This window comes from Silurus meridionalis, chromosome 17, assembly GCF_014805685.1.
Source record: "Silurus meridionalis isolate SWU-2019-XX chromosome 17, ASM1480568v1, whole genome shotgun sequence".
NCBI classification, from domain to species: Eukaryota; Metazoa; Chordata; class Actinopteri; order Siluriformes; family Siluridae; genus Silurus; species Silurus meridionalis.
The window spans coordinates 7,704,055-7,719,229 of NC_060900.1; the positions used below are offsets into that span (position 1 = coordinate 7,704,055).

At 39.9% G+C, this 15,175-nt stretch overlaps 1 protein-coding gene across 2 annotated transcripts in view; it reads right to left on the reverse strand.

The window, feature by feature from the left end:
• Positions 1–15,175, reverse strand: part of zgc:171572 (protein bicaudal D homolog 2) — a 45,696-nt gene that overhangs the window by 12,309 nt on the left and 18,212 nt on the right. For both annotated transcript variants that reach the window (XM_046870663.1, XM_046870664.1), the window contains exons 3-7: positions 4,946–5,098; positions 4,613–4,768; positions 3,613–3,903; positions 1,868–2,125; positions 977–1,720 (exon numbers count right to left, since the gene is read on the reverse strand). In XM_046870663.1, coding sequence (XP_046726619.1) covers positions 977–1,720; positions 1,868–2,125; positions 3,613–3,903; positions 4,613–4,768; positions 4,946–5,098 — 1,602 coding nt within the window. The remainder of the gene's footprint in view (positions 1–976; positions 1,721–1,867; positions 2,126–3,612; positions 3,904–4,612; positions 4,769–4,945; positions 5,099–15,175) is intronic.

The window sequence follows — 15,175 nt, forward strand, 5'->3', positions numbered from 1 at the left end:
TACAATGTTAAAAATTAAAAAATTTCAGGTCCAAGCAAATGACATCCCTAAATGAGCACATTTTGTTAGAATTACTTTTAGCTTTGAACACTGAACCATCTGTTGACGACTTTGACGACTTTGTGAGTGCTGGGGTACTTTAAAGGATGTCAGCAGGAGCATTAGTGCTGTGCAGCACCAGAGTGCTTTGAAAGATCAGTCAATGTAACTGAAGTAAACCTGGAATATTAGGTACAATGTTGAAAGGTCCGCCTGGTGGCCTAGCTACTTTTTTAATGACTGGCTTTATCGAGAGAATGTGTGGCGGAACAGCAGATGACTACACAGCAGCTTCAAAGAGTCAGACTTGGCCACCCTGCCCTAGGATCTGCACACCCACTCATGCTTTTATCTTTATACAGCACAAAGAACAGAAGGGTCAGCTGTCAGCAAAAAGACGTAACGTTCCATGTGGAGACCAGACAAACAGGTGTGCCTCATTGTTAGTACACGTCCCCCATATTATCACCCTAAATTGGTCCATGGTTCTCGATGTGGGTTCCACATTACTTTAGTTTCAATTCCAACCCACAATGAACAAAGTCATTGTATTCATTTCTCATAAATAAAATGGCTATTTTCATATATTATCCTGTTTGTTTGGTCCCCTTATTCTTTGGGATCAATATAAACCTCAACAGCTTGATGTAGACCTGTAAATAATTTGAACTTGAATCTGATGATGATGGATGAATAAAACAGTATTCAGTGAGTTGAATGTTCAGGAATAAAAGCTCTTTGGGACTGAAACACCGGAAGCATTATTCTCATTCTGAGTGTCAAATATTTAAATATCTGCAGTTAAGCAAGCGAGTACTTGTATCAAATTTTAGTTAACAATTTTAACATTTAACCCAATGATAATGGTTTGTTTGATTAACTATTTTGCCGATGGTTCTAGCTCACTCAGCAGCTCTCGACTAGCCTGAATACAAACCTGCTTGTTGGCTTTGAGGACCGTTCTCAAGGTGGCGATCTGCTCTCTCTTGGTGCTGAGAAGAGATTTGAGCTTAAGGATCTCTTCCACGCTGGCCTCGTGGTCACGGTCAGAAGTGGAACCAAGCTCTGCCGAGGCTAGGCGCTGACGAGACAGCTCTGTACTGCGATCCACGGCCAGTTGCAGGTGTCTGATTTGGTCACGGATGATGGCCACCAAGTTGTAGATGTTCATTGGTTCCTTGCGTGGATCAGCCACTGGGGAAGAGACAGGGGATGGTGATTCTGCCTCGGGGGAGGGGAAGAGGCCGCGTGTCAGCAGGATGGGTGAACGCCGGCCACGACCCTCTGGGCTGGCACGACTGTTGGTGCCAACATTGGCTTTGCCCTCGCGGTAGAAGTCGAGCATGACACGGCTGGGGGTCTCATTGTTGCACATGCATACGTGGTGGTAAAGGTTGGCGAGCTCCTCGCTGAACGTAGCCAGCTCATCCTGTGCTACGCTCAGGCTTCCCTGGCTCTCACCGGCTGCCTCACTGGCACGACGTAACTCTTTCTCCATCCGTGCCAGCTGCTCACGCTCGGTCCGGCTGCTGCACTCCAGGGTGCTCAGCTCAGAGCGAAGTGATGCCACCTGGTTCTCCAATTGGCTACGCTGCTCCTCAAGCTGCGAGCGGCAAGCAGAGTATTCAGACTTCAGAGTTTTCAGTTCGTCTTTCAGGTGACCCACCTCAGAAACAGCAACCTGGGATTTACAACGTATAGAATTATTGAAAATTACCCATTTAAATTTTTGTATCCAGCAACAGAACCATACATGGGTAAACACCTTATCCAAGAACAAACCAAATCCGTGGAATGTCATATGCACTGTACATCGTTCTAATCTCACCTTGTACTTGCACTCCAGGATCTCAGGCCCATTGATGTCCACTTCATAGTAGTCGCTGTCCTCGTTGCTGTCACGCTCCTTCTCGTTGTCCAGGGCTGACTGGCGCTCCTTGCTGGCTTGAAGCTTGCGTATGGCATTCAGATTCTCAGTGAGGCGGCTCACCTTCTCGTGCTCCTCTGACAGAGCCCCGTGGGCCTGCTCCAGCTGCTTTTGTGAGTCCTGCAGTGTTGATAGCAAGGTCACCTTCTCCCGCTCCACCTGATCGACCGGGACAAGATGTGGGACAAATATATGCTATATGGTTTTATGCAATAAAAAAAAAAAGTTGAAACAAAATAAATTATTCTGCTATATTTCTTTACCCTAAACCTTTGATGCTGACTTGCATTTACATGTGCTCACCCGAACATTTTTCTTTTCTCAGGAATTTTTTGCCCAACAAAATGCCAAATGACAAAAACAGCACACTGGTTTTTCATTTAAAAGCTAAATTTCAAGTCAGCAGATCTTTGCTTGTATTGAGGCCTGGCTCTGCCACAAGCATGTGCTTATGCAGGTACTAAGTTTGCATGTGCAGTATATTAGATTGCTTTGCTTACAGCATATTCACTTCAGACCTCTATCTCTTCCAAAAATAAGTGTTCTATAGCACTAACATTTGGAAGGTTTTGCATTAGTATCTTTGTACTAATCAAAGTTTGTTAGTATCAATTCTGCTCCACCTAAATACTTCTATACACAAGTGTGTGTGTGTGTGTGTGTGTGTGTGTGAGAGAGAGAGCGAGAGGGGGGCTCTTAAGTACCGAAGCAGAACAAAATGCCGAAGAAATTCTATTTCAGTAAAGATCATGTTTCATTCTTGAGTGTCAAAATTCTCACTCACCTTCATTAATAATTCAAGGTGGTAGAACGAGCCTCTCCACCCAAATGCCTTATTTGTTTGGACTAAATTGGAAGATGTCTGACTGGTAGTATGAATGATAATACTGAGAGGCAAACGAATGTTGACGTGATTGCCGCTTATTTACTTGGATTCAATTCAAGATTTCATGAAGGCTGCAATGTGCTTGTCCGTTAAAACACTATCACGTCCTGACCTGACCTGAACTCACACCAGGCAAAATGGGGATGTGCTTCACTCACTGTTCAATAACTGAGCTATTATACTCCCCTGGGAGGGATATGTTGTATAGGGTAGTATTAAATCTTTGAGATTGATTAGCTGGTGCCCGACTGAGAGCATAAGGAAAGAGCAGTGAGTGCTTATCAAGGATGAGAATCAAATTACTACTGTTCAGATCATTCTTTCATCCTGGATGTGCTTGATGAGAGCAGGATATGAAATCATTTAAAATGCTGTCACTGTCAGCAACAGTCTGCTGTCTGACTTATACACACGTGTACACGCTTGCCGCGAGTGCACACAATGTGCCTCAGTTTTTTTATATGGTGGTCAAAGTTTATAGATTGATTTATTTACAGATGGCAGCACTTACTGTGCCAAAAAAGGGGCGGAGCCAGGGAAGCTAATCTCAAGGTTCATTCATAATATTTTGTAACTATAGCTGCCAGCCAATCACAACAGAGCATTTTATCATACTCAGGACACTTTCATAGGTTTTAATCTTCACGATTCTTAATTTGAATGTACAATCTTCTAAAGCTAAATGTAAAAATGATTTTACTTTTGTAATCATTGTCAAACTACACAGATTACAACATACAGTATACAGTTTGTATCGTACCTGCACAAGTTGTTGTTTAAGCTTATGGATTTCGGAAAGGTTGAGTTCACTCAGCAAGTCGTCCACGAGGCTGGGCGCCGGACAGAACAGCTGGCTCTTTTTGGGCGTGGACATCCGGTTATCCTCGGCTTCGGAGATCTTGTCGAAGCCGTTTTCATAGCCATGGATGGGCTCGTCGTTGTTAGGCACATCTTCGCTGAACTTCAACCCATCCAGGGAGATGCTCAAGGAATTGTGGTACATGGAGTCCCCGATGTTCATGTACTGAGACAGTTCCTTCCTCATAGTCGCCTGTTGTCCATGAACAAGGTGCAAAGTATGACAACTGGCATTTTAGTTAAAAGTACAGCCAAATAGATTTTATTAAGGAGAAAAAAAAGCACATTTAAAATATTATTAATAAAGTGCATAAAAAGTGGTGAAATCAGGGTGAAATCTACAGACACATTTCTCGATACAGAATATAGTACAGAGGCTGATTGTTCACTTCAATGCTATTTTTAGTGTTCATTAAGTTTTCAGTTGAGTTGGACAGAATAATATTTATTCGTGTCGAAAGGGAGCGATCGGTTGCTGAATATAAGCTTCCATGACATCAAATTAGTCGCATTCACCAGCAGCAGCTTCTTAATGCACGATATAAACAAGTGGATGGTTGTAATTCCAAGCAGAACACAACACTGACACTCCTACATTCCAGAGTAGCAACTGTATGGTGCATAGAGCCAAATCTGTGTGACTGGTTTTGATGAGCATTAAGCAACATCGGGACACTGAAATAGTGAAAACCGCTATTTGAATTAAAAGGAATTACAATAAATTTTGCAGTGTTGTTGGAATAATAGTGTGCTAGAACTGACAGGAAGCATGTCAAGAGGCTGGTGTAATGTGATGTTATTAAGGGAAAATTGAGTATAAGTAAGGAAATGACAATAACCATGGCATGAATGTGTTACAGATTGCAGCTGAACCAAATAATAGGGTATTTCGCAACTCTTGCCTTCTGCTCCCTCTCGGTCTTGATGGTTTCCAGAGCTTCTCCCAGCTGTCTCTCGGCTATCTCCTTCAGACGGACGGCATCCTCCAGTTGGCTGTTAAGGAACTGCGTGTCCTCCTCCAGGCGACGAATCTCATGCTTCAGGCCTTCAAACTCCACCTACAAGAGATGAGAGACGTTGGCAAAATCAAAATGTGAAACTCCTATAGTGGAGGTAGAACCTATACATGATATTATAACTCAAAGACAAAAGGAATTTAGTTTTCCAGCACAATATTTATTTATTAGCTAAGACGGACATCTTAAAGTAAAAAAAAAAAAAAAAAAAAAGGCTACCTGGTTCTGTTTGAGCACAGACACGGATTTCTGCAGCGCAATGTTTTCCTCCTCCAACTCGCTATAGTCCTGCAGCAGACGAGCCTCGCGGAATTTGTACTCCTTGATTTCGTCACGGAGTCGGGACCTCTGCAGCTCCACCACCTGACTGTTCTATAAGACAAAAAAAAAAAGAAGAAAAAAAAAGATAGGGTTCAGAGAGTAATAGGGAAATTTTAGGTCATCATGGGAACCATACATTTGATGCTCACTCTTTGGATGGCCAATCTGACACAGATGGTCAGCATGTAATCAGTGTGTGTGTATGAGAGAGGGGAAATGACAGACGCAACACACAGGTATACCAGAGCTACAGTAATTTTTCCAGTTGGGTTTGTTAAATTATTTTGCTGGGACTTCTTTTGGACTGCAATTTGCTAGCTGGTGAACCCTGTTGTATCACTTCGGTACATTCGTTTTGTCCTCCATCATATAAAAATTCAGTTTTCTTTCTCCACCACCCCTTCACTATCAGAATACACATGCATTAGAGTATGTTCTTGCATCATACACAGATTTTTCCCTTTCCACCTATGACTGCATACCTGCCTATGCCTCAAACAGCATTGTTAAGTTTGCAGATGACATCATGGTGGTAGGCCTGATCAGAGGTAACAACCAGACAGCTTACAGGGAGGAGATCCAGCAACCTTGTAGTAAGGTGTGAGGACAACTTGAACTCAACACCAAGACGACAAAGAAGCTCATTGTGGATTATAGACGAGCCGGCAATCACACTCACGCTCCCATTCACATCAACGGAGCTGCTGTTGAGCGTGTACCCAGCTTTAAGTTCCTTGGAGTCCACATCTCTGAGGATCTCATCTGGTCTTTAAACTCTTCTATACTAATCAGGAAGGCACAACAGCGCCTGTTATTTTCTGACGAAACTTTAAAAAGTCCCGTCTGTGCTACAGGATACTGGAGAACTTTTACTGCTGTACCATTGAGAGCATCCTCACTAACTGCATCTCAGTGTGGTACAGCAGCTGCACTGCTTCGGACCGTAAAGCCCTTCAGAGGGTGGTGAAAACTGGCCAACGAATCATCGGCACTCAGCTTCCCACCTTGGAGAACATTTACAATGGACTATTTATTCTTCTCCCATCGGTCAGACGCTACAGTTGCCTCAGAGCCCAAACAAACAGACTAAAGAATAGCTTTTTCCTGTGGCTGTTACTGCACTGAACAGCTGCTTCAATACTGCATTGTCACTTTGTGTATTTTGCACTGCTTATCCAGTACACATTTCTTTTTTTGTATATACTGTATCCTACATACATCCATTCTTGTACATATCTATATCATGTCATTTGAGCATATCTCCTCAAATGTCTGTCTATGCACAATCTTTGCACAGTATATTGTATATTATTATATATACACACACACACACACACACACACACCATATATTATTACCTACTGCACTCTTCTGTACATTATTCTCCCTCACCCTGTATATATGGACCTCGTACCTTATTTATCTACTGTAATCTATTGTAAATAGGCCACTTATGCACTTCTGGTTAGATGCTAACTGCATTTCATTGGCTCTGTACATGTACCTTGCACAATGACAATTTAGTTGAATCTAATGTAATCTAATCTAATCAGTCTCAGATACACATCGAATCAATTTCAAGGTAGCCCTGCCCACTTCTACTCAGCTGTTGTAATCCATGATAATAAACTGATGTCATGACATTGTGTAAATCCACAAATAGAAATATTCCAAATTGGACAGCGAGGGAATTAGAGCTGGTGGGATCTGGAGGCTGCTATTCGGCAAGAAGTCAAAAAACACATGAGCCCCGACAATCTATTTACATATACCACCGGGTTTAAATGAATAAATATACACAGTGCAAAATCTGGCCAAGTCTAAGAATGCAAGATATTTTATTTTATAGACTACTGTGATTGTTACGCAGGTTTACTGTAACATAAGAAAAAAAAAGAGAACAAGAAAAAGGGGCTATGTAAAAGATCTCTCTCTCTCTATCACAACAAAGAAAGAAAGAAATAAGTCTCAGCTGTTTAAACATTTATTGCTGTCCAGGTATTTTAGGAACACAGGTTCAATAGCTAACAATCATTAGCACAGAATCAATAGCACAGCAACCGCAGCATTGTACTCGCCCTGATCTCAAATTGTTTGGAGAGTACACAGGTTTTTTTTTTTTTTACGACATTGTTGCCCTTGAAAGAGCGGAATGACCATAATGCACACTAATTAAATTACAGACTACAGAGCTAACTCATTAAACTCTGTTGGGTCTTGGCAGAGGGTACAAGTGAAATAAAGCCTGGCATGAAAAAAACAATCAAACTTACAAAGGGTTTAATGGCATCCACATATCCAGAGCAGATATAAATTGAAGATTTAGCAACACTGACAAGAACATCCTAACAGATGTTTCGTAAAGCTGAGGACAAATCTTTACCACAAAAAAATTATTTTTTGAACGCCTCGGCTAAATCCATAGACGTTGGCACCTTTGGGTTTGTAGAAAAGTCAACATGAATATGGTCATCATGCAGTAAGGAAGCCTCTCAATACCCTTTCTCCTCTCACTGATATTTTGCAGACAAACTATATAGTAAAAGGTTCACATTGCCACAATTTTGGAAGCAACTAACTGTACTTTATAGCATGATGAATTTCCCTTTACTGGTACTAACATGCCTAAACATGTTTCAACATGACAATGTCCCTGTACACAAAATGAGGTCCATAAAGACATGGTTTGTCAAATATGGATTGAAGACACACAACTCTGTCCTTGGTCCCAATACACAACTATGGGCTGAACTGGAATGATTAATTGAAGAGAGATATAACCATAAAGCAGGAATTGGATTTGGAATGAGATGGTCAATTACAAATGGACCCAATAGTCAGGTGTCCACACAGTGTATTCGTTATTGAACACCATTACAGCAGTAATAGTGCACATTATCTCTACATGGGACAACCTGCTTTTCACCTCGTTTCTAAACCCTCTTTGTTCAAGATCAAATAAGGACCAGCTGCGAGGCCATCGTGATGTTTCCTTAATAAATATTAAAAGCCTATTAAAAATAAGCCATGGCTTCACCCAGACCAATCAAGATGCAAAGCAGGGCCATGACCTCACAACCTGGGTCTTACTGAAGAGCAAAGCCCCAAAGGAATTGGGATATGGCTGAATGCATTTGGGCAATATGGCGCAGAGATAACTTGGTAATGCCGGAGAGATGCCATTTCCTGGCACAAGTGAGGGACAAGGACTTAATAAGGATACAATTGGAGTCAGTAAAAGATGAATGATATTGGAACAGGCAAGTGATGGAAGACCTCTCTAGAGGGAGGTGCATACAGGGTTGCGTGGGTGTTATTTAGACCTCTGCGTCCTGGGGGTTCCATATTATCATAACACATTTGTTGGGGGAAAAATACCCACAGGACCCCTTGCTGGGGCTGTTTTGTTGAATGCATTACAGTTTTCAAACACGTAATGTTGTATATTTTTATATACATCTCTATGATGTATCTGTGAAATGCTTTTGTATTTGCCACCACTAGCAGCAAATCATAACCATAGATTCTAGTGGGACAGATAATTAATAATGGCCTGAAGCTAAATTAAGCCAAGAGGCCATCACACTTGCCTTAACCATGTAATAGGCAGCTGAAAGCATAGAGTCAAACAGTATGTAGTCTAGCAGCAAAGTTTTTTTTTTCTTCAGTTTTAGACATACCTGTGTTTCAAGATATGTAATAGAGCAGGTGTATTTCCTGCCCCTAGTAACAAGCGTTTCCAAGCTTCAAGAAAAAAAAACTCAATGCACTACAAATGGAAAACTTTTTTTTTTTTTTTTCTTTTTCCTAAACCTTGTTCACCGTGGTGCATACCTTTTTAAAACTACATCCGCTCCCCTATCACCTGTGATTTCTCACAATCTTTGAAGTGTATCTTAGAATCAAAATGGCTAAAGATCATCGAAACCCTGTCTTCTCTTTGCATTTGTTTGCGGAAATAACAAGATACTAGCATCCAAAGAACATTTAAATCTATCCCAATTTGTCAACACTATCACTCTGTTCTGTCTGCTGCTACCCCACCCTGAATATGGGCAGACGAAGACCTACTGTTTCATGCTATTTCCATGACTGCTAAAGAGCACATTAGTTTGAAAATAAAATGTAAATTATATTACGTTTCCTGAATAAAGGATCTGTAAATAAAGTGTTCATTTAAACTCGATGCACATTTTCTTTAATCATCTGCTGATATAGTTGTGATTTTAGCCATTTTCTTTAGCAAATAGTAATTCATTCTTATATCAGTGTATAATTTCATGCAGTCTTCTTAAAGTCTTCTTAAAGTGGCATTTAAATCTAACCCTAATCATAATTCTGTCCTGTGTGTGTCCAAATCAGGAAATTACAGGGACGTCTAGGCAGCACGAGACAAAGATTGCGCAGATGTTACAGAACAGCCATAACACCCCTCCCCCCATCTCTCCCTAGCGCATTCTCCATCTCTCTCTTTCCTTCTCTCCTTCCCTCTGGCTCGGTGACTCACACCATCCCCATCCCCCATCGCCTGCCTCCTGTCCATCAGTTTAACACATTTTTCCTTTGACCTGGTTTCTATCCATGCCACCTTCGCCATTCTTCTTCTCTCCATCTATTCTCTTCTGTATCTTCTAGTTAATGGTTGCTTTTAAAAAAAAAACAAAGTGTTAATAACACTGTCCCCAGGTCATGAATTCTCTGAAGCGGATACCTGCAATCACTGGAGAACACATGAACACGCATGTACACGCAGCAGTCGTCTCTGCAGCAGCTTGAAACTATAATGCATTAAAAATAAATACCTATAAACAGGCTTCGGCAGGAAATGCGGAACCTGGACAGACTAATTTACGACGTTTTCGGTGTTTTTTTTCCACGTGAAAAGTGATATCATGGTTTGATTAGAGTGTGAGGGACTGAGATGTTTGCTGTTATAAACTCCTGATGGACCATGATGCTGTAATACGATCTGAAGGTCATGACGATGGCTGCCTCCTGCCCTGCAGCTGAAGGTGATTCAGTTAAGACAGCTAAGCATTGTGTGTGTGTGTGTGTGTGTGTGTGTGTGTGTGTGTGTGTGTGTGTGTGTCTGCCTGGATGACCTATATGCAAGCTGAGCACATGTAAGGTCTCCAAGCATGTGCATATAATTAATAGTTTTATCTGCATGTGTGTGTGTTTGTGTGTGTGTACTGTTATGGTGTAATTATGGTGTAGCTGACTTCAAATGATGACTTCAAATGACGGTTTCAAATGACATCAGGCAAGTCCCATAAAAGAAAACCAAAGTGCATCGGCACTCAATGATAACACTGGACTGCGTTCAGCACTGTACACAAAAACTCTATAGATGGACATGTGGAAACCAGGAAATAGAACATGCTCAGGTGAACACGTGGAGCTATTTTATGAGTTGCTCAGTAGCTCCTAGTTTTATAACCACAAATGACTGTATAAGACTGTAGAAAGAACATTACTCATAATTTTACACTCCAGTGCTCATGTTAGTTCTCACTCACCAGTGTTCTGTATTGTTTAAAGACTATAAATCACACTCTTCATGTCACCTAAATGACGATGGGTTTCCCTTTTGAGTCTGGTTCCTTTCAAGGTTTCTTCCGCATAACATCTAAGGGATTTTTTTCTATGCTGGGATAACCGTTCACCATAACTCTTAAAATTCTGTAAAGCTGCTTCAAAACAATGTCTGTTGTGAAAAGCGCTATAGAAATAAACTTGACACGTTATATGAATAAAACAAAACGACATGCCATTTATGAGGGGGAAAAAAGTTAATCAAAGATGACCAACATGAAGGATTTGCTGTTTGCGTCAATTCTTTTCTATGATTGTTTTATTTCTTTTATGCCACAATCTTGACATACTTATTATTCAAGGTGTTTCTACACTACACAATAGGAGGTCGACCAATGGTGGATTTTAGCGATACTGATAGCCAGGTTGGATCGTACTTGCCGATAACCGATCAATTAACCAGTTTTTAAAATGGATTCATTGGCAAAACCAGTTTTTTTTTTTACATATAACCCAAGCCTCACTTTTACTGCTGTGGGCCATCATTTAAGCAAATAAGTTTCCAGTTATTGCTTATAATACAGCAGTTGTAACCGGAAATTTCCCTAATGAGCCTCTCACACAGCTTTCTCTCATTTTATTTTCAGCTTTCTTTCATTTTATAGTCACTGAAAAAACCCCAAAGCATAAAAACCTGTTGTGAAGTCTCTCTTTTGTTGAAAAACCAAATGACCTATCATAACCTAAACATGAACACCTGATACACGTTTACTGAACATCTTTCTGAAAATGCCACCATGTCAGCCATTTACTTTGTTAAACAAAAAGGCCTTACTTTAGATTCTGGTGCATCTGGTGCATCGAACATCTGTTGAATGATCCGTTACCATAGAAACTACACTATATTAAACAGAGCGCATTGATATAAAGCTGTGATTTGCCTGGTAGCTGCCACTACTTTCAAAGCTTCAGTGATGGGAAATTAATCTACAAGTTCTGGCCAATCAAAATCAAGGAGTGCTGTGGAACTACTTTACATTTACATTTGCGGCATTTAGCAGACGCCCTTATCCAGAGCGACGTACAAACGTGCTTTAAATCTCTAGTAGTGAATAAATCTACACTGGTACGCAAGAATACAAACTCAATATAAATATAACTCGAATTCTACAAACTTGGAAAGTGCTAATTTAGGTATTTCAGGAAGAGGTAGGTCTTCAGTCGTCGCTTAAAGAAAATCAGGGACTCTGCTGTACGGACATCTAGGGGAAGTCCATTCCACCACCTCGGTGCCAGAACAGAGAAGAGCCTTGAGAGCCTACTGTTGTTCACAGTGTCTTGGGTGTGTACATAATCTGTCAAAGGGAGTTTCTTTCTCAATGCGGAGAAGGTGCTGATTTGTCCACCTGTAATATCTATTTATGAACTGCCTAGCAGCTTGTTAATGTTAACTGGAAATGGAAAATCACAACATGTCTTGAATGTGCTACTTTGCAAACTCTGACACTTTGGATGTAAATTCATTCTCCCCCTTTTCCAACACATAAATCACTGTATGTGTGCACATTAGCAGCCCATCAGGTCCAGAGTTACAGCTGGGGCATTGGCTCTTAATGCTACAGCGTCATTGGACGCAGCCTTTAATCATTGCCGCAACGTCAAAGTGTTGAATGGAACTAACCGCTGTGAACACTAACGCTAACACATGAAAGGTAAATCAGCATTGGATCACAAAGCTCAGGTCTGTTTTTATACTGTGTTTAAGTCTTGTGTGTGCTTTTAACTGTTCCTGTATTTTGTACACATGGGATCTGAAGACATGAGTTATTTTACAGTCTTTGTACTCCTACTCCCATCATCTGACACACACACACACACACACACACACACACACACTCCACTGTACTGTGCATGCTGTGAAAGAATACTTTATTCATCCTATAGTTATAATTGCAGGACGATTAAGACTAGTTCATAAACTTTTGCTTATTCAAAAATCAAGCTTGAATATTGCGAAAAATTATTCCTTAATCATTTGCTTTTAGTGTAAAAGGAAGTCTAGATTAAAATGAAAATTTGGAAAAAAAAATAATATTAATAAATAAAAATGTAGTTTATCTAGCTGCATCTATTGAAATTTTTACTTTCTCATCTGCTGTGTGGTAGATTTAATAAAAGCCTTTCATGCAAACACACACAAACACACACACATACACACACACACACACACACACACACACACACACACACACACACACACACACACACACACACACTCTAACCGTGCTAGGACATGTAGCTGCAATAAACAAAATAAGCAGAAGATTTACACCCAACCCACACACAAAATTTCACCTCCCACCAGCCGACCAATTAGACCATCTTTTTATAAACTGGTCTGCTGGCACCAACTCAAGCTGTTTAGTTGTTAAGCTTTTGTTTGGCAGCTCTCGTTTATTAGGTATGAGAGTAAAAAAAAAAAAAAAAACTAAGAAGCAAAAATCATTATCAATTATAAAAGTGAACCGTGCATTACATACAATTCACCTTAAAGCTAATTTTGGCATTGGTTTCTGATGCGTGTCTAAATATGTCCTAATAGTTACAGTACTAGTTCATTATAACACTGATAAGTGTTATAAATGGTACTAATTTAGTAATTTTATTTGAAAATAAACTTCAGGAAATGTGTTTATGATTAAGTACTTTTAAAAGGACAGTGAAGCAGCCAATTTAGATGCTTAAACTATTACAGGAGCTAAAATTGAACGTGTTTTATACAACAAACAATTATGTAATGTGATTGTAAAAGCTCATTTGGGAATGTTTTCTATGAGATTTATTTTCTGGCATGTACAGAGGTATTCTTAAAAAATTCAGTTTTCCAGCCAAGTGTGGTTCTTCTTCATGATGCCCACAAAACCTTACAATTGTATAGGATTTCTTTGGATTCTGTGCTATAAAATTTTCCCTTCACTTAGACTAGGAGACCTGAACCTGTTCCAGCATGACAATACCCCTATACACTAAGCTCCATGAAGATATGATTCAGACAGCTTTCAGTGGCCTGATATAAAGCTTTGACCTCAAACCTATTGAACAAATGTCTTCAATAACACTCCAAATTCTACCAGAACCTCTTTCCAGAAGAGTGGAGCATATTATAACTTTTGGCAAATGGAGACTAGATGTGGAATAGGATTTTTAATAAGCACATGCATCTTGTTGTCAGGTATCCACAAATGTTTTGTTCATATAGTGTATCTTTATTAAAGTGTTTTGTGAAAGCATTTATATTTATCAGCACATCGCCCAGCCTTACATTTACTGTTGTAGAACATCTGTAAAACTAGTTAGTTGCTTATTAGATAACAGTTCAATCTGTACCTCCCTTAATAACTAAAAACAAATTAAAATGTACAATGAAAATATTTTAAAATATGCTTTGTTTATATTTGCCAACTTAGTTTAATTTTTTGACCGAGTTATATGGTATTGTGGTGAACAGCCCAGATGTGAAATAACTGCTATGTATCCATTTGTCACATCTGTACCACAAACATTCTTCACTCTGAGAAGTTATTTGCCATCATTGTCTGTCTTGCACTTCAGAAAAGCAGTGACAGTTAATGGGAGCCACACATCCTCTTCTAATTATGTGAAGTTGTGCACAACATCTGACATTTATTGCAGGACATCCCTGACCCACCCCATCACATCCCAGACACTAGACTGGCTGCGATCTCTGAATATGTTGCTCTTACTTGATCACTTTTCCTTCCAGGTTAGAATTGTTAGACTGGTGCAAGATCATATTTGGTACTGTGGGATTTCAAATAATACAATTTAGTAATAAATAAATAATAAATAATAAATTCCTAGTTCAAATACTAGTTTTAAATCTGATCCACATTTAATCCACAATCGATCTGCAATCAGCTTTTGAAAAACGCTGTTTCTTACAAATAACAATAAAGAAGCTACATGACAAGTATCATATTTTACCTGCTAATCAGTTAATATTTATAAAGCAAATGGTGTTTAACGTTGCATTTCTAAAGCACTTTTAATGTAGTCCTCAAATAAAGATCACACTGCAAAAGTATTCTCCAGCCAAGATATCTAAACTTTAAATCACAGAGATCTGATCATTAAGCACACAAAACGCTTATCATTCGATCCAACTTATCTTTTCATCCGACCGACACGCCGTTCCATGTCAGACTTATATGCGTGTGGAAACTTGCAGCATACACCGAGGAACTGAAAAGGAATGTCCGCCCTGCACTACTGCTTGAAATGTCAACGCTTCTACAACTTCGAGTCAATATACACTTCCTTCTTCAACTTATTCGAGAGCAGTCCGAGTTGTTACATCTGGTACGAGGAACATATATGATAAAGCGTGTGAATATCTGTCTAGGTCTGGATGTGCTGAAATGAAACAAGGGCCTATAGATATGTTAATGAAAGTGGCCCGGTTTGTTCACTTTTGCTAGTTAAAGTGCAAATTCTGCTGAATCTGAAAAGTGTAGCCAAAGCACATACTTCTCCAAAGCTGCTGACTCGGAGGAAGGAGAGATCTGGGCTCTT